General features: G+C 44.5%; 2 protein-coding genes across 3 annotated transcripts; one reads left to right on the top strand and one right to left on the bottom strand.

Moving 5' to 3' along the window:
- Positions 1 to 7,848: 7,848 nt before the first annotated feature.
- Positions 7,849 to 14,442, top strand: LOC127344231 (DNA repair protein XRCC2 homolog). Of its 2 annotated transcripts, none has more exons than XM_071828518.1 (11): positions 7,849 to 8,106; positions 8,622 to 8,787; positions 9,150 to 9,298; positions 9,637 to 9,707; positions 9,931 to 9,987; positions 10,810 to 10,950; positions 12,151 to 12,256; positions 12,397 to 12,433; positions 12,640 to 12,749; positions 12,835 to 12,954; positions 13,903 to 14,442. In XM_071828518.1, exons 1-10 carry the CDS (start codon positions 7,909 to 7,911, stop codon positions 12,856 to 12,858), a joined length of 1,059 nt encoding a protein of 352 aa, XP_071684619.1. In that variant the 5' UTR covers positions 7,849 to 7,908; the 3' UTR covers positions 12,859 to 12,954; positions 13,903 to 14,442. The 2 variants fall into 2 exon arrangements, with proteins under 2 accessions (XP_071684619.1, XP_051226411.1); XM_051370451.2 differs by having other exon boundaries at positions 8,622 to 8,769; positions 13,903 to 14,440.
- Positions 14,443 to 17,279: 2,837 nt separating this feature from the next.
- On the bottom strand, positions 17,280 to 19,016 carry LOC127338661 (ammonium transporter 3 member 1). Its single transcript, XM_051364692.2, has one exon. The coding sequence runs from the start codon at positions 18,946 to 18,948 to the stop codon at positions 17,485 to 17,487; it is 1,464 nt and encodes a 487-aa protein (XP_051220652.1). The 5' UTR covers positions 18,949 to 19,016; the 3' UTR covers positions 17,280 to 17,484.
- Positions 19,017 to 19,676: the final 660 nt, after the last annotated feature.

The raw sequence follows: 19,676 nt of genomic DNA on the forward strand, positions 1-19,676 counted from the left end.
TTGAACCAAGATTCCATGGTTTGTTCTTTTGTGTTAATGCTGCAAGGCTAGGGTTTCTTGAAGGTTGTAGGCCATTCATAGGTCTAGATGGTTGCTTTATTAAGTTGACAACAGGTGCTCAAATACTTGCTGCAACAGGAAGAGATGGCAACAACAACATGTACCCAATTGCTTGGGCTGTAGTTGCTAAGGAAGATACAGAGAATTGGGTTTGGTTCTTAGAACAACTGAAAGAAGCACTTGGTGGAGATGAAGGGCAATTTGGGAGATACACTATCATGTCAGACAGGCAGAAGGGCTTGCTGAAGGCAGTGTCAACTGTATTCCCAAATAGCCCACAGAGATACTGCTTGAGGCACATCTATGCCAATTTTCAAACTGCTGGCTTTAGAGGAGAAGATTTAAAAAAGTGCATGGACAATGCAGCTTATTCTTACACAAAGCATGGGTTTGATGTTGCAATGGAAGAATTAAAGAAACAATCAGAGGCAGCTTGGGTGTGGTTGTCCAAGATACCTGTGCACACATGGGCCAGGTGGGCAATGGACACAAACTGCAAAACTGATTTGGTTGTTAACAATTTGAGTGAGGTGTTCAACAGGTACATACTTGATGTTAGGAGCAAGCCCATTGTAACTATGCTTGTTGGAATTTATGACAAGCAAATGGTGAGGCATGATGGCAAGAGAGATGGAGGACAGAAAGCTTCATGGGCCATAACACCACACTACACTGAGATGCTGGAGCTGATGAAGAAATATTCAAGGGCATGTATACCAAAGAGGTCAGATATTGACCTATGGCAGGTACAAAGTGGCAACCATACTGAAGAGGTAAACCTGGACAAAAGGAGTTGCTCTTGCAGGAAATGGGACCTGACAGGAATGCCTTGCAATCATGCAGTTAGTGCTATTTACCAAGCTGGCATGCATCCTGAAGATTTTGTGTCAGATTTCTTCAAAAAACCCATGTATGTGGCATCCTATAGGCCAATCTTCTATCCAATGCCAGCACAGCATGGTTGGACCAAAACAAACACTCCAGACATAATGCCACCAAGAGAGTGGATTTAGTGACCGGGTGTATACGTGAGCACGCGGTGTTTACCGTTGGATCTGCTTTAAGATACTAGCCTCACAAACAGAGCCAAACGGCGTCAAACCTCCTTTTCTAGTCCCTCTCTGTTCTTCTTCCTTTTCCCACGAGCGAAACAGTGCCCCCCCGTCTTTGACATCCCCAAATCGAACGAGGCCGGTCCCGTGACCCCGCTCCGCCTTCCCCAAATCGAACGAGGCCGCTCGGCCTCACGCGCGCCGCTCTGGCACTGGCGTGGGCGTGGCACGCCTTGCCGCCGCCGCGATGGTGGCGCCCGCTCGCCTCGGACCCAGCCGCGGAGAAGGACGCCGCCGACGCAGACTCCGGCCGCCCACCTCTGCCAGAAGCTGGCCGCCAAGGACCGCCTCGCAGCCGAGCTCGCAGAGAGGGCCGACGCGCTCGACGGCGCGGGCGGCATGGAGTGTACAGCAATCCATCCCACTCAGGCGCCAATCGACTGTACATCACCACCAAACTCGCCAGGCCGCGCCGCTCGCAGCCGGCCGCCGCATCTCCTAGGCTCTTCGTGCGCGTTGGTAGCAGCAAACACCTGGCCAGCCACGGCTCTCTCCCCCGCCGGCCGGTGCCCAACACCCCGCCCGCCGCCCGGCTACCTTCACTTGTTGTGAGCTCCACGAGCTCTTGAGCGCGCTCACAGAGGTTGGACCTGTCGAGCAGGCACGAGGCTCCCAGCCTATCCGCTCGCCGACGCCGGAGATCCGGTGGAAAAGCTCCGGTGCCCGGAAGTAGTTGAATCTTTTTTTTCTGGTTGGGATGTGAATCGAATCGAGGGGGCGGCGCCGTGGGACTCCAACACCCGCTGTTCGTTGTAGAGGCCCTCGATTGGGGCCCGTGCTGGGAGGAGCTCGAGCTTGACGAGGCGAGCTGCAGAAGCTCTCAACGCGCTCCGCTCCAAGCCGACCTCCACAGCCACCGCCGGACCTAATCAGCCCCATCGCTTGATTTCTTTATCTGCAATTCCGCGTGTGCTGGTTCGATTTTGCTGCTTTCCTACTTCACGTGAGTTTTGTAGTTTGGAATTTAGCTTCCCTTCATCAACTAGTGCTGAGCGATACGGGGACTGACATATAGTATGGCCAACGCAGTTAGGTCACTCAGTTTAACATCTTACCTAACGGTGTTAGACACGTGTCAGACAGATAGTGCGTGCTCACGTATACACCCGGTCACCAGACTTCTTTTGATGCCACCAAAGTTCAAAGACCACATGTTGGGTAGAAGGCAAGAGAAGAGGAGGAAGGGAAAAACTGAAGTGCCCAAGCCTAGTTTGGATACATCAAGAATGGGTACCATAACATGTAGCAATTGCAAATTGCAAGGTCACAAGTATACTAGTTGCACACAACCTTTGAAGCCTGACCTTGCCATTAGGAAAAATAATCACAAGGTAATTTATGAGAATTTATATTTATGTGCAATTAACTCCATCACTACTGCATTTCTAATTCTGTCTATTTACAATGACATGTTGCAGCCAAGTAGAACTATGCCTCCACCAGGTTCTACTGCTCCATCAACAAGTTCTCCATCTGCTAGTGCTCCATCTTCTAGTGCTCCATCTGCTAGTGCTCCATCAGGTTCTACAGCTCCACCAGCTCCAAGATCATCTGCAACAAGGCCTCATACTGCTCCAGCAGCTCCAAGATCATCTGCAACAAGGCCTCCTACTGCTCCACCAGGTCCAAGATCATCTGCTCAAGGGAGGGGCCAGGGTGTCTATTCATACTTCACAGCTGGTGCAAATGCAAGTGCTGGCAGAGAACCTGGAGTTGGACCTCTTGGCAATTCATATGCTGGTCCTAGCTGTTCACCAGATGATTGTTAGTTGTTCACTAGAGAACCTATAGTTGGTACTTGTTATCTCCATTATCTGGAGATCTTATCTGAAATGCTAGTTGGACCTCTATTTGGTACTTGCTATTTTGTGGTCTGTTGGTACTTGCTGTCAAATTTGCTCTGAAATCTCTGTTAAGTTCTGTCAAATGTGATGTCTAAATTATAAGTTCTGTGAAATTTGATGTCTAAATTTCAAGTTCTGTCAAATTTGATGTCAATTGTGATGTTTAATATGACCAAAAGGTTCTCGACAGTCGATGCCGAGACCTAAATGGTAAACAAATAGACCAAAAGGTTCTCGACAGTCGATGCCGAGACCTAAATGGTAAACAAATAGACCAAAAGGTTCTCGACAGTCGATGCCGAGACCTAAATGGTAAACAAATGGACCAAAAGGTTCTCGACAGTCGATGCCGAGACCTAAATGGTAAACAAATGGACCAAAAGGTTCTCGACAGTCGATGCCGAGACCTAAATGGTAAACCAATGGACCAAAAGGTTCTCGAAATTCGATGCCGAGACCTAAATGGTAAACAAATAGACCTTTAGATTCTCGAAAGTCGATGCCGAGACCTAAATGTTAAACAAATGGACCAAAAGGTTCTCGACAGTCGATGTCGACACATAAATGGTAAACAAATATGACAGTATTAAGACACATTACTAGTTCAACAGATAAATCACCACATCATTCAACTTATTACATCAATTCAACCTACTAGTTCATGCACACTTCTGCCAACACTTCTCATCACATATCACTACATAGTTCAACAATACACTCATGACAAATTACTAAATAGTTCAACAACACATTCAAGACAACTACTCATCACATATTTCTTTGATCTTCCTAAGCTTTGATCTATCCCCTTCATTATGTTTCATCAGTTCTGCAATGAAGTTCTATAGCTTCCTCTTCTCTTCCTTCAACTTGTCCCTCTCTTGCTCTGCATTTAACTTCAAACACTTGTGCATGTTACAAGTTGATGCATCCAATTTTTTCTTATCCTCAAGTTCTGCCCTAGCTTCAATCAGTGCTTGTTCAGCTTTGGCCTTCAAAGCTAGTGTAACCTGCTTCTCTTCCACCACTTGCTTCAGATCATCTTGTGCAAGCTTCAGGTCAACCTTAAGCTTTGCATTTTCATCCTGAGGCTTGTACCTTCTCTCAATATCATCCAGGGCATCATTTATCCTACCCTGTTTGCAGATATCATACATTTCCCAAAGCTTGGACAGGGACTTGCAAAGGGGTGCAGGGCAAACTTCATCAACTCAGTGCACAAAGTCACATGTTTCTCCATCCTAAAATGTAAATGGCATGACAGTCAACAATTAGTACCACACAATGCATCAAATTTAATGATGTATAACTGCAACTGAGATCATGTCTAACACAGACCTCCCCTGGACACGCCAGGAACCTCCTGCCAGTCCAGCATCCTTCAAAGGCAACATGCTTGACAGCCACACAGTTACATTTGCAAAGCACAGGCATTTCTCCATCATCGGCTCTTTCACAATAATCGGAGTCATACATGCTATTGGGACCCTAACAGAGCGACAAATGTACAAAGTAAAAACCCCAAAAATTGAGCTCAAATCAGAAACCCCCAAATTACTATGAACCCTAACCCTAGATTTGCCACAGAGTGGGTCGGAAATCACTAACCTCGGTGCCTAGAGAGCTCAAGTCATCAGGAGATTCGTCTTCGTCGCTCCAGGAAACCATTCCGGCGGCACGGTGACAGAGCTTGGCGGCGGCGCGACGACGGCGTTGGGAGGCTCTGTCGACAGCTATGGCAGAGAAGTGAGCGAAGGAGAGAGAGATGAGCTGTCCAGAACCACTTAACACGCAGACCTAACGGCCGTCCACGCCCACCGTCAAAGCATGGACACGTGGCACCTGACAGTGGGCCCAACTTGACAGAAACGTGGTTAAACTAGGCCAAACGTGAAATCAGTGCTGTCTGTCGCGAGCCTGCCCCTGAGTTGGTGTTCATGTGTCGCTTAGCCTCCAACATGTGGTCATGTGACACCGAAGCCTCAATTGTCGTGGTTTCTTGTCATTTTCTCGCTCATCTCCTCATCCGGTCAGCGATTGAGAGCGAGCGTGCTAGCATCGATCGCACGTACCCCACAGGCCCACACCATGTGACAAGATACGGTCGACGTGGATAGATAAACTAACACAATGAACAATTTTTGGTGCTAACATAAATAAATCCCTAACGATAACAAGTGCAGCTGCATTTTTTACATGTTATGGAAACGGAAAGAAATAATTCCACCATATTCCACCGTACTACGAGAAGCAGCAACTTATTGGTCCCATGTGGTCATACCGGACAAACGAAACGTGTGATCTCTTGATTTTATAGCCGCCCACTCCTTTTTGTGTAGGACGGAATCATAGGAGGCATTGCATGTTGGAGTCTTGGAGATCACACACGGCGTGTAGCTTAACCTATTTTAGGAAAGTTTAAAATGCGATATCATTTGAACACGATGGCGTATTTACTATCCATTTCCACTGTGAGGTCTAGTATTGAATGCAATAAATTGCTTTTGTCTCAAAACAAAAAAAAAGTTTTTTAAATAAAATTATCGAATCATAGTCAAATGGAACCTAGCTCCAGGGAGTTGATAGCACAGAACCTCCACACATTTCGGGCTACAAGTTTGGTAGTACCAGTTTACGTTTTGGAATAAAAAAATCACCACATTTTGTTGAGGTTGTCGCAAAAAACACTAAACCCGCTCTAAGCATGACTTGACATCGATTATGACAGTCAGGGCTAACATGAACAAAATTTTCTAAGGTGGAACTGGGTCCCACATGTTAGCACAATTAGGAAAATAAAACATTTAAAGAAAAAAGTAGAAATCTTTAAAAAGGAACCGGGATGTTCCTCCCCCACCAGCCCACCCACACTAAAGTCATACTCTAGTGAGTTAGGCCACCACCACCCTCCAGTCCACACCTATCGTGACCTCGCTCCGACCCCTACCCATGGCTAGAGTCACCGTTGGGCCTTGCTCGTGGCCAAGGACCACCATCGCGCCATCCCCTACACGCAGAAGAGCGTCGCCTCTGTATTCCCTGCTCGTCGCTGAGGAAAATCCTTGTGCCTCCTTCTCTCCAAGCTCATCACAGTCGGGCGTCGCCAAATTGTAGAAGAACACCAGATGGTGGATTGGCTCTGTCGACGTTGCCGCTCCCTCGCGCCAGCTCCACATGCTCATCCTCGTCCGCCCAGTAGACTCAGAACCTCTCCTCCCCGACGAAAGAATCAAGCCGGGGTGCGGTGAATTGACGACCACGACCTCGTCTTCTCGAGCTCCTCTTGTCGCTCGTTGCCGCCATTTTTGTTGTCTCGAGACCACCGCGTACAATGACACCGTTCATTCTGTTGAACATTGGTGCTTTGTGCAAAACCTTTCACGACTATGGTTATGCAAAAAAATTGCCCAACAAATGGTGTTATGCACTTTTCCTTATAGTTTCTTAAGAATCTGCACCACGACCACCTCTTGACTGTACACTCCACTAGCCATCTCTGAAAGATGGTTCACATTCTGCGTTTTTAGGGTCCTCGTATTTGACACATTCAGCTTCGACCTATGCCTTAAGGAACCTTAATTAGTATGGGCCAACCCAGTTCGCTATCGTCTTCTTCCCGAGCGAGCAACCACTCCATTTCATTCACCTGATGCCACCGTTGGCCAGGCTGCTTTCCTCTGCCACCCGCAGCCAACCTCGCTCCCGCAGCGTCTCATCACACCACCCTCATCGATTCACCACCCACCATCGATTCTCCGCCCCCAGACCTCCCTCTAAACCCCACCCCCTTCTCTGACAACCCCTTCACCCAAAACCCTAAGCCTCGTCACCGATGAGCTCCTATCCCCGGAACTCTAAGACTACTCATAGTGAGAGTAACTAAGGTAGTAACATAGAGCTACTCCCTCCGTCCCGGTTCACAGAGCTCACATGAATTTGCACCATGACCAAGGTAGCATTTGATTGGACGCTAAAAATCTTCTCAGCACTTGCCTCTCTCCAATCAACTATCCTCGCTAATTAATAGGAATACTAATAGACTTGCATGCACCGGGCAGCCCCACATGAAAAATCATTCGGTTTTCCACCCTGCGTGCATGGACTGGTTGTTTCCACCAGCTTAAAAAAGAGAAAGAGAAAGGAGAGAGTAATTAGAGGGAGGCACTACTTCTAATTAAATGCATGCAAGCCTTAGTGGAAAGGTATTACGGAACAAATGTTTTTTTCAGATTAGACCCTGTGAACCGGGACGGAGGGAGTACATGCATTGCCAACTAGGCAAATTGATGACATGGCATGATATTAAATGAAGAAAGAGATGATTGTGGTAACTAGCTATATTATCATAACATCACACTTTTGAAGATAGAATGAGTCTACAAGCTAATTAATACACTCATGCATGATACTATACATCTAAATTACTATATAATTTAATACACTTATATACATGACACTACTATATGTTACTTCCCACTATGACTAGCCTAAGACCCCGCACCCCTACCCTAAGTTGCAGGCCCCACCTCCACCGGCAACGTTGCACCCAGCTGCATCATCCTTCACTTTTTTTCCTATATTTTCTGTCTTTTCCCATTTATCGAAAGAAACAGCCCAAAATATCTAAAATGGCCGGCTCCTTTAGTTAATGTACCGTGCCTGGGCTGCCATCCGAGGTATGCGTGCCCTCACGGAGCGGCCCGTTTATATACGGGCGTACGTGGGCCGTGCCGTGTCCAGGCCAGCCCGTTGGCCAACTTTGCCATTGCCTAGCGCGCGCAAACACAAAACTCACAAGCTACGGTGGCGCCAAACTCGATCGAGCTGGCCACCCAAAAAACATCGAAAAAATCCGGTGGAAAGGAGGGGACGGGAGCTCCAGAACCCTAGCCATGACCGGAGATGCAGGTTGTGGCCCCCGCGAATGGCTCGCCGTTGACGAGACGGCGGCGGACTTCCTCTCCCGCTCCCTCTCCACGCGGCCCCCCATCCTCCTCCCGCCGCCGCTCCACCGCGCGCCGCTCCGACCGGGCAATGTTGTCGAGATCGCTGGTCCGTCCAACTCCGGCAAGTCCCAGCTGCTCCTCATGGTAAGCGAAACTCCAGCGCTTACACGATTTTCCCCCAAATTTGTTGGGCACTTGCAGGAATTCACACACTTAAAGCTATACGAACTGTAATACTACTGTAGATCACTTCACCGCAAATTTTGACCGTTGAATAGTATTTTTTTGCGAAGTTGTGTGCTTATAGGGGAAAATGCGTGTATAGTTTCAATTTAGAATGAAACCTACTGTACCGTAGCTGTAATATACACATGTAGCGCCAAGTATCTCTAGGATTTGGGGAATCGTCGGAAATTTTGTATAGACTGTTGACATTGCTCAAAAAAATCTAGAGGACTGTTTCAAAAAACAATATCTAGAGGACAGAAGAAAGAAGCAATAACTTTTGTTCACACCATTCAGTGTTTGACTTGACACATGCAAATGTCAGTAAAATCAAAGCAAATTTTTAACTCCTGTTTTTCATAAGAAATGCTGCAAAGTGTTCGAGCGATCTGCAAGAAAAACCTCAGCTCAGTGCGTGATTATTTTTATGCTAGGCTGCAGTGCAATGCATATTACCGAAGGAGTGGGAAGGCGTCTATTTCGGGGGCCTGGGGAAAGCAGTCATGTACATCGACTTGGACTGCCGATTTGATGTGCTGCGGCTGGCTCAAATTCTGAGGAAGCGCATCACACATGGTTGCGGTACATTTTACTTACATGGTTAATTTTCCATCGCCATTTGTCAATTTAATGCTTCGTATGCAATTTAGAGCAAGCTAAATATAGTAATCCTTCCTGGCCAAAAAATAGTAATCTGCATATTGCCTATAATAGCGTGTAGAGTGAACTGACTTGCTGTGCTGTCTTCTGCTCATGGAGCTGGAGTTGAAATGGGTTTATGGGCATTGTTTCTATGTTGTACTATCAGTGGTGGTTGTTGAAATCTGTGACAATCTCTTTAAGTTTCTCTATGCTCATATATCTACATAACATAAGGCCCAATCATCATGGAGCAGAGATGTGCTATAGATGGTATTAGTTCTTTCTATTCTTGCTTTCTTCATTTCTCTTACATTTTGCAGGTTCAGCACATCCACCAAGTGAAGACTTTGAAAAGGATGTCTCAAAAGATAAATTCCATTCTTTTCAAGACACACTGTTTTCTGACTGCATGAAGCGCTTCCTGTATGTACGGTGTTACAATAGTTCCGAGCTTATAGCCACTTTGAAGGCGAGTTCCCTATGTCTGTGGCATATATCTGAGCACATCACTACTCTTGTGGCATACTCATATTTGTGTTGTATGTTCCTATATTTGATCCAGATATACATTGAAACATATAAATAAGTCTGATCCTTAGAAATAGGAAGTAGCATGTTGGATTACTTTGTTTATTCACGTTGCATGATAAGCGATAAGGCAAAAGGTTCCGTTGGTAGCTAGAGAAAACTATTGATCTGCTTGTTTCTCGCAACAGGCTAGGAAGTGTACCATGCATAGATTGGCTATATCTTAATGTATACTGAAGATTAGATGTATTTTCTCATCTCTTGTTGTTGACTTTACAGAGTCTAAATTCTCAATCTGAAGCAAGGAGCAAAGTTTTTGGTATTGGTATATATTTCCTTCTGTTAGACAGGTATCCCTTTTCTGGTTTCGCAGGAACTTATCCAGTTTTGTTCTACCTGATCCTAATAAAGTTATAGCTATCATATCAAATTGATGTCTCTCCTAGTATACTTTAAATTTTTATTGTAACGTTATGCCCCATTTTGCAGAACCATGTTTGCTACTCCCCCTCTTTTCTGTAATTTCCAATCACGTTGCTGGCTAATTGTTTTGTAGTGTTTCCCCTTTTACAGCATTGGTGCTTTCTACTGGATAGATCGTGCTCCACAACCTACCACAGAGAGTAAAGGGTAATTGCAACAAACGTTACACACAATACTAGTATCATAGACTCCTGATCTTATCATGTGCATGCCTTCATAAAACATGATTTGGCATGGATTTTGATTTGGTTACTGCAGTATTGCTTCATGTCTGCGATTATTCAGAAAGGCTTGATCTATAGGCCACTGAAGAGTAGAACTGTACATAAAGATAGTCATTTTTTATAGGAACTAAACATAAAATATAACAGACATATACACACTAGCAAGAAAACAGATCATATGCAGTTAGCTACCGGTTAGGTGTAATAATAAATAAATAAATAAGAGAACCTACACTTTCAACCAATTTATCCATCTCGTGTCATAAGTGCGGAAAGAAAGCATTATAAGAAAATACAAAATACAGCGTACATGCCATTTTCCTTTGAACAACAAAACTAGTAGAACGATACCAACAATGTAGATTGCCAGATCATGGATATATAGTTATCATAGACTCATAGTGCTTATGAACCAAGTCAGAAGGATGTCGCCGCTGGAAACATCCCCATTTTTTCTAGAGCAGAAATAGGAAATTACTCACCATATTTACATTTAGAAGTGCGTTATGAGTGTTAGGCACAGTACAAAAGCTTGCTCACATAATTATTGATGTGTAGTTTATTAGTGCAATGGTGGCTCACTGGTCACTGCTTCATGCACTTTTTTAGGAATCATGTCTCTATGCTGGAAAAAACATTAATTCCATTTGTGGTTGAAACAATCCCATTTTTCAGTTCCTTAGTAACATCTCTCTGCCTCTGCGTCTTGACTATTCTTTTCAAACTAATGTAGTTATATTTGCAGGACAACTATATCATTTCAAAGCATCACTGAAAATGTTGTCCAAGAGATACGCAAGTTTTTGCAACTTCAACCTGTTTTGGTGTTGGTCACAAAGGCACCTACTTATGGTGAAGGAATCACAGCATCAAACGACTTCCAAAGGTAATCTATTGTCACTAAACATTGTCAGAATGTGCAAATCTGTATCTGTTGCTGTTGTGCAAATGCAAAGATTACTGTAGATGTTAGGAACCTAGGACTAAGAATGGACCAAACTGAATCATGCTTGTATATTACACACTGCGCACTTTATCATTTGTGGAGGTTGAACTTCTTAGCTAACTTAAATTCTAAAATATTGAAATTTTACATTTCTTGTACTGAATTGTCAAAACCTGTGACGTGAAACCTGCAACATGTTCAATAGTAAGGTATGACAAAGTGTATTCATTCTCTAAAACATTACTGTGACATGACTATGGAAAAACGGAGAAAAATAGCCAAAACCCATTGTTCCTTACAGTTTGTTCACCTTACGTAGAAAAATAGCCAAACTTTCAGTTTGTTCACCTTACAGTGTGACCTAACCTAATTCAACATGTTGCACTATATAGCCAAAAATCCACTGTTCCTTACCATCTAAAAACGTTCAAGTAAAGGAATTGCAGCCTAAGTCATAATGTTGTAGTATATAAAGAAAAACTAATAGTTCCTTATCGTCTAAAAACGTTTAAGTAAAATAATTTGCTTCCAGGATAACTTTAGTGCCCCTTTCCTCTTTTCAGAACCTAAGATTTGAGCCAACAGTTTTTTGAGTTATGACTCTGTTGGCTTACTGCCCCTTCCATGTCAACAATGATCAAGAAGCAAAATATGTGTATTTTTTTTTTTCTGTTGTGCCTTTTTCTTACTTGGGAGGCTTAATGAACTGGGACAATATAACTGGGAAGCTGAGAGTGGATATTTTAATGTTCAATATTTTTCATCTATTTGTTGAGATACGTAATCGTTCACAATATATAGTTTTACTCCCATCATAAAACACTGAAACGGTATTATCTGGGTACGTCCATTTGTACAGAGATTAAATCTCTCCTTGTAAGTTGCTAGCATTGTTTCAATCAGTACAGTTTATTTCTTGTAACACTCTTCTTTTTCAATGTTTTGTTTTGGTTGGGACTATGCATTTGGTTTGTTCAAAATCAACATGTTTCTCACCGTAAAAGAATAAAATAAACCATCGTCCTCTGCACTTGTAGGGTTGTGTGATCATTATATTAGTGTTACAATATAAATATGGAAACATGAATTTCGGTAAAAAAAAGTGGAGACCTAAAATATAGTCCTTTTAATGGAATTTAGGGGTTCTTCAAAATACATGCTAGACGATTCAACAGCTTCGAGATACTCAAAACGGGAGGAAGAAAAAAATAGTTCATGTCGTGAATACATGCCATCAGCATGGCAGGTATATTCCATTATTTTTTTACTCAATAGTTAGTTTGATCTGATTATATAAATTCTGAAACATCGCTGTGCACATATCTATATGTTGCCAGGTGATTATGCATAATGTTCTAAACCCATTTTGAATTTGTGTTGTTACAGACACTTGTTACACACAGGATAAAGTTGCAAGATTTAGGTTAGTGAACACACTTCTATAGTTCCAAATTTTAAGAAGTCTCTCTGAGCGAACTGGCTAGTGTAGCCAGGTAGGCCCCTAGCCAGATCGGTTTGAGCCTCACCACCTCCTTAAGGACAAGCTGAGGGGTTTCTTCCTCTATAGTCTTCTGTGTCTTTTGTAATTGTAACTAGTTTCCTGCACACTTATTAGATTGCTTTTTACAGCACAAGAAGCAGGGTTCTCCTCCGAGCAGGATAACAATGTGCTTTCTGTACATACTTCTGAGTGGGTGCACCCTCCCCTGAACACAAAAGAGAAGTTTTATATTAAGGATGTAAGCTCCGGAGTCTTATTTTCCTTATCAATTTGGCCAAGTTCCATGATTTTATTAACCTAGATGACTCCTTTCCAATGATCAGGATGGTGTTGGCTTTATACAGTGAAGCCTATCAGTTTCTGTGCTGGAAGAGATCAGTACTTTTCCAACTTCCTTATAGAACTATTGTGATCTTATAAGAAAATCTACAGGAAATGCTAAGGTAGTATCTCTATCTTGTTCCTCTGGTATTATATGGTACAGAACCCTAAGGTCAAGGGGAGTGCTGAATGCACTCGTGCTTTGATAATAAAAGATTTATAGGTTTCTCACATCCACCAGTTAAGAATAAAGTTCACACGGTCCCATGTAAAATTCGTCAAAACCATGTACATGGATGTATCACAGATTTAAGGATACTTAATGTATAGAAGACCTCAGTCACCCTACTGTATGATTTCCTAATTCCTGATATCAGCTTCTGTGGGCTTGTAAAACTTCTCATGCAGATTTTTCTATCTATGTTGCAGTGTTTTGCATTTTTAGGATTTAAATAGTTATAGTAAGATATGTGAATAAAGTGTCATGTTTAGTGCTGCTATTGTCCCTGGTAGAGAAAATTTGGGATACTACTTGGTATCGTTCTTCATATACACGAATTTTAGGCTTCAGAAGACAGCATGTCCTTGTTGTTTTGTTTTTATACTTGTATTATCTTCAAATGCACCCAAGCAATTATTCTGACAGAATACTTATCTGATGTCGTTTGGAGAAGGCTTGCAGGATTATATATGCAAGTGTAGCATGTGTGTTTGTTACATGTTTTATATGCCTTAAATAGTTAAATATCAGTAGATGGTGGTTTCATGTTTTATTGTACTTGAGGAGAAATGGATAAGTTAGCTATTATTTCATTTCTACTGCCATTTTTTGGTTACCATAATTTTTTTTAGTTTGTTAGATATTTAAGTCTGATTATTTTTAAGCCCAACATTTTCCTCGGACTAAATGTGCGATTGCCATGATTTTGTTATACATTACTTTGTTAGTTATTGCAAGAAATTATTTTTCACTCTAACCCACACATAAACACACAAACCATCACTGTTGCAATATGAATGAAATAACGCTACATTTTTAAATCATTGATATGTTGCCTTCTTTTTATCAGGTACTCCCTCAGTTCCACACGGAGGGAATAACTGTTTGCCACGTCCTTTGATATTTGGCACCACATAGTGGGACCTGTCATTATATTTTCCATTCCTCTTGGAAAAAGTAACTCGGGGTTTGTATTGTCCAGACTAATGGCTGTTTTGAACTGATGGCATGCATACATATAATTTGATGTCATGTTTGTTTCGAAGTGTATGATGTTTCATTTTGTATGGTCATTGGGAATTACACTTCGTGCTTCGCTAAACATCAGGAGGTGAAATGGGGAATGAAAGGTGATTCACGTAGAGGTGCCGGTGATTCAGTTGGTATTACCTTGATAACCATAATGTAACATCCCATATTCTAGCAAGCCCGGTGATGTAATCATACAGGTCATGTCCTCTTCGTAGTCATTTTACAAATTTGAATTTGTATAGGCTAGGACTGTCTTGGTGCCAGAAACGGAGGTAATTAAGTTGCTGGGGTATGGCAATACGTTTGGATTGAACATAAATATGGCCTAATTATGGCCTAATTTTTTTTTTGACCCTGAACATGCCTAAAGAAGGCCGGGAGAACAAAAAAAGGGATTTGGGTTACGTTTTACACCATTTGATTTGCATTGTGATTCATTCTAGTCATAAGTTGCAACATGAGTTGTAACTGAAATTTAATGACATCATCTAACTGAAAACGAAGTTATTTCTCAGTCGACTAAGAAATAAGCAGACCCAAAAGAACACTAACCAAAAGAGAAGAAAAGAATGAGCCACTAACTGACTCCTATTTACAACAGGTAGACACTTGCAACTGTGGCAATTTCATCTCTGACTGCGCTAAATCCACAGCTAGAACCTCCTTGCCTTCAAAAAAGTCTTCTCCCTTGCTCCTTCCAAATAGTATGCCACAGTGTAGCAAGCCAGCCTGATAGTTTCACTCTCTGTGCTTTAGGGATGCAACTCTGAATCTTATTCCACCAAGTCCGAACTGACAAGGCCCAAGAGCTGAGTTGTGCTAGCGGTGCATTTGATGTCGAGAACAAAGCCCACACCTCTTTAGAGTAAGAGCATCCCACTGTCAGATGAGCAGCAGTCTGCGTCTTGATCACAGATGCATCAAATTGGGTTACAGGGCATGCCTCTTCTCAAGAGTCTGTCAGCTGTCCAATTCGAATTACGCAATAATAATCAAAATATTATTCAAGGATTTGTCAGCTTCTGCCGGAAGCATTTACCAAGTTTTCAGGCTAGGTCCAAAATATTTTAGTTACTACCCAATTGTCTTCTTGTCATGACATTGTCCATCACTATGGGAAACATTGTTGCCGAAACATCTCATTTGATGCTGCGATCTTTACATGTTTCTCGCATAAACTTGTTCTTTTTTTCCGTGAGTTTTGTACCCAAGCTTCTAGCTGTCGTATAATCTATACTTGATTTTGGACCCCCTTGCAGATTCTTATGTTCCAGCTAGTGTTTCTTTGCTTGTTCCAATAAAGAAACCATCGTGTCTTGGTGTCTTTTTGTCGCTAGTAATTTTATGGCCTGTCTAAACACATACTGCCGTTCTTTTATTACTCTGGGTGGAGCATAGCATAGGATGATGCAATATTTATTCCCAATTGTACAGTCAGCGAGAGATGTGCAAGTCGCTGCCGCTACCAATGGCAAGTTGGCAACGATCTATTTTTGCCGGCCTGGCAATAGACAGTATATATAGCGTGCTCTGTTTTCTTTAAGAATGCACGCGCCCACATGGGATGGTGATACATTGGCTTCCTGTAATCGTCATATACGGTAGCAGCAGCGGATGAGTGGTTGTTCGGCGTCTTGTTAACTCCCCAACTGTCGTGCCATCGGTGCTACTCGCTTACTCCCGGGCGATATGCGAACAACCAGCTACCAGACACCTAGTCGTTTTCACAATGATTCCTGGCATACTTATATTTAGAAGGCTGCATGAGAATTTAGTAATGAAGTAAGTCATGTATCTCCGGACAGAGGGAGTATATTGGTAGGCTTTGTTAGGCTAAATATATTTTTGAACATAATTCTGTAGAGGAGGTCCCAAAGGTAAAATTTTAAAAGAAGATTATGTACAAGTACCCCTACCTTTGTTGTCGGTGGCAACGTGGCTATCAAAATCAATGATGACATTAGCAGTCCAAACAGAAAAAAGGATTTAGGCAAGAAGATCCATTATTACTCATGAAATTTAACATTGTTGCTGATATGTAGCCATAATTATAGAGCGTGCAGAAAAGGATGTCCAAATTGGAGTAGTTCCACACCTAGTGGGTGGTAGACTATCTATCATTCAATATGTTGATGATACGATTCTCTTTATGAAACACGACATTCAAAAGGAAAGAAATTTGAAGTTAATATTGTCAGCTTTTGAGCAACTCTCGGGTCTCAAAATAAATTTCCACAAAATTAAATTGTGTTGTTTCGGCAAGGCACAAGATGAGGTCCTTTATGTTGAACTTTTCTGGCTGCGGGCAAAGCCAGGTTCCTATCAGTTATCTTGGAATTCCGATACATTATCGAAGGCTCACAAATGCTAAATGGAAACATGTCGACGAAAGACTACAAAAGTGTTTAAGTGGTTAGAAAGGAAAATTACTATCTATGAAAGAAAGATCGGTCCTCATTAATTCGGTACTAACTAATATGGTACTGTATATGATTTCCTTCTAGTTACCCAAAAGAGTTTGGACCAACTAGATTATTTATGATCAATATTGTTTTGGCAAGGAGATAGTGAGAAAAACAAATAACGAGTACCTAAGTGGAATGGGAGGGGGGCTTCGGATTCATGACCTTGAGGTCAAGAACAGAACCCTCTTTGCTAAATGGCTCTTCAAGCTTCTTACTGAACATGGGGTCTGACAAACTCTTATTAAAAGAAAGTACATAGGCTCAAGTGCATTGTCTCGGATTTATTAGAAACCCAGAGATTCACAATTTTGGGCTGGTCTAATGTCGACAAAGAAATACTTCTTTCCATATGGTTCTTTGTCTATTAGGACACTTTTGGGTAATAATAAGGATACCGAACTCATGTGATGCTACTTAAAAAAAGCGCAACGCTCCGGTCATCATACGACTAGAATGTGATATGGCATAGATCGGAAATAAGGTTCTGAGAGAATAAGTGGCTAGTTCTATCTAACAAACAAGCAAACTGCGAAAATAGGGTAAATCCGTGTTTAGTATCTTATACTAGGTGGAATATTAGGGTAGAAGTTCCACCTTAATGGGCAATGAGTAGTACTAGTATGTGTAGCAAGTGCATAACTAACTAGAATTCACTCCGACGGGTCCAATGATTCCCGATGCATTTTTCTCTTTAAATTAGGTGTCTGTGTACAGGATCTTCAGACAGGAGGGGATACAAGGTCGGAAGATTCTCATTCAGAGAAAACAAAGATCGGATGATTCTAAGCAGAGTGTCAATGACAAGCTCACCTACCAAAATGGACAACATATTCCACAGCAGACGCACGCATGACGCCGATGTCCATGCGTGTGCTGTGACAACGAAATATACGACCGAACTCCAATCGCACTCGGCCGGCTCGATCGATCACCAATCAGACGTTCTGTGTGACGCCGCTGGGCGCTGTGCTATGGTGGGTGCCTTCGTTGTCGGAGTACCATCCGTGCTTGGAGGAGTCGTACTTCTCGCCGTCGCCCCAGAGCGCGTATGCTTCCTCGCCGTGCACGGCGTCGTCTCCGATGGCGAGCTCCTCCTCAGGCATCCGCAGCGGCACGATGAGTCCTACGACGAGGCAGATGATGCTGGTGGCCACCACGTTCCAGCCGATGATGAAGAGCGCGCCCACAATCTGCTTCAGGAGCTGCATGCCGCCACTGCCGCCGTAGAATGCGCCGCGGGAGTTTGTCACCGGCACGAACAGGCTGCAGAGCACCGGTTCCGCGAAAAGCCCCGTGGTTGCGCCGCCGAGGAAGCCAGCGACCGCGTGGGTGTGGAACACGCCTAGGGTGTCGTCCACGTGCTGCAGAATCTTGGAGCGCTTGTGCACGACCATCATGGTGAACCAGGGGATGCTGCCGGACAGGATGCCCATAACGATTGCCGCCCACCCCTGCACCAGACCGGCGCCGGGCGTGATGCAGACGAGGCCCGTGATCATGCCCTGCACGGCGCCGATGACGGAGGGTTTCTTGAAGAAGATGACGTCGAGGCAGGTCCAGACCAGGAGGCTGGTCGCGGCGCAGATGTTGGTGTTGAGCACGGCCAGGGAAGAGTCGATGTTGGCGGAGTAAGGGTCGCCGCCGTTGAAGCCGGCCCAGCCCATCCAGAGCAGCCCGGCGCCTGTGAGCATGAGAAGCACGTTGTTGGGTGGGAACCTCTCCCTGTCCTTGGTGGACCTCGGCCCGACCCAGTACGCGGCGGTGAAACCGGCGATCCCGGAGGAGAGGTGGATGACGTAGCCACCGGAGTAGTCCATGACACCCCAGTGGAAGAGGAAGCCGCCGCCCCAGAGGGAGAAGGCACCGACGGTGTAGGAAAATGTGAGCCAGAGCGGGACGAAGATCATCCAGGCTCTGATGTTCATGCGCCCAAGCAGCGAGCCGGCGAGTAAGATGAGCGTGATTGCGGCGAAGACGCACTGGAAGTAGACCATGGAGGCCATGGGGTACGCCGGGTTGATCCAGGCCGTCTCGACGGTGACACCGTCGTTGAGGAAGTGCGTCGTCTGTGGCAGCACGGCCTGTGCGATGAGGAATTTCTGCCCCAGCGCCGGCCGGGCTTTGCCCCAGAATGGCAGCAGCTTGTGGCCGAAGGACATGTTGTATGCCCAGGTCACCCAGCACAGCCACACGGCGGCGAAGGCGTAGAGCGCCATGAACGCAGAGTTCACGGCCCACTTCTTCTTCACGATGCTCCCGTAGAGGATCACAAGGCCAGGCATGCTCTGCATGCCCACCAGCGTAGCCGAGATCATCTGCCACGCGTTGTCGCCCTTGTTCAGCCAATCCGGCACCGCCGCGCCCGATGGCATGTAACCAATCGACATGTTGTAAGCCATCTTGCAACCTCGATAGCCAGGCGGTGAATGCGCGCTTGCCGACGATAAGATAGCCGGAGAGGCGGAGAACGGTGACGAGCCGCCGGTAGTGTTTAGATGTGACGAGCCAAGTGACGCTCCCGGTCTTATATATAGGTCGATTGTGTCCAGTCCAGTGCAATGCAAGCTAAGCTAAGCTAAACCAAGAGGGCTGATCCATTGCTGACATGGGGCAAACGAACGTCGGGCCTGTCTAGAAAAAACAAACTGCCCCGTGGGTCACACGAGGAGCTAGATCCTATGCCTAACCTGTATCAATGAGCTGGGACTTAGGGAGGTATGGAGAAAATCAGTGAAATTCCAACGGCGTCGCGCGGCAGAGCTGAGTGCCACCTTCCACTTTCGGTTACCTCCTCCATTAGTCTTCACCATTTCCCTTATATCGACATCGACAACGGCGGCGCAGATCTACCACTCCCGTAGGTTCCTTCTACTCCCGCACCGTATCCTCACCGTCCTCTAGTGGAGGAGCTCATCTTCTTAGTCTCCGAAAGCAGACCCGCGTAGCAGTGTGCAACAAAGACAGAGGATTGTCTCCTTCTTCTCTAACTCCGGCTTCTCTCCATCGTCCGATATGGCGGGGTAAGCGACAATCTTCTTCTCTACTCTCTGGCCTTGTGGTAGATCCATTTACCTAGAACTCTGTAGCATCGATTTGGCCGGTCCTAATCATAGATCGATTGATCAGG

This window comes from Lolium perenne, chromosome 3 (genome assembly GCF_019359855.2).
Source record: "Lolium perenne isolate Kyuss_39 chromosome 3, Kyuss_2.0, whole genome shotgun sequence".
In the NCBI taxonomy this organism is placed as follows: Eukaryota; Viridiplantae; Streptophyta; class Magnoliopsida; order Poales; family Poaceae; genus Lolium; species Lolium perenne.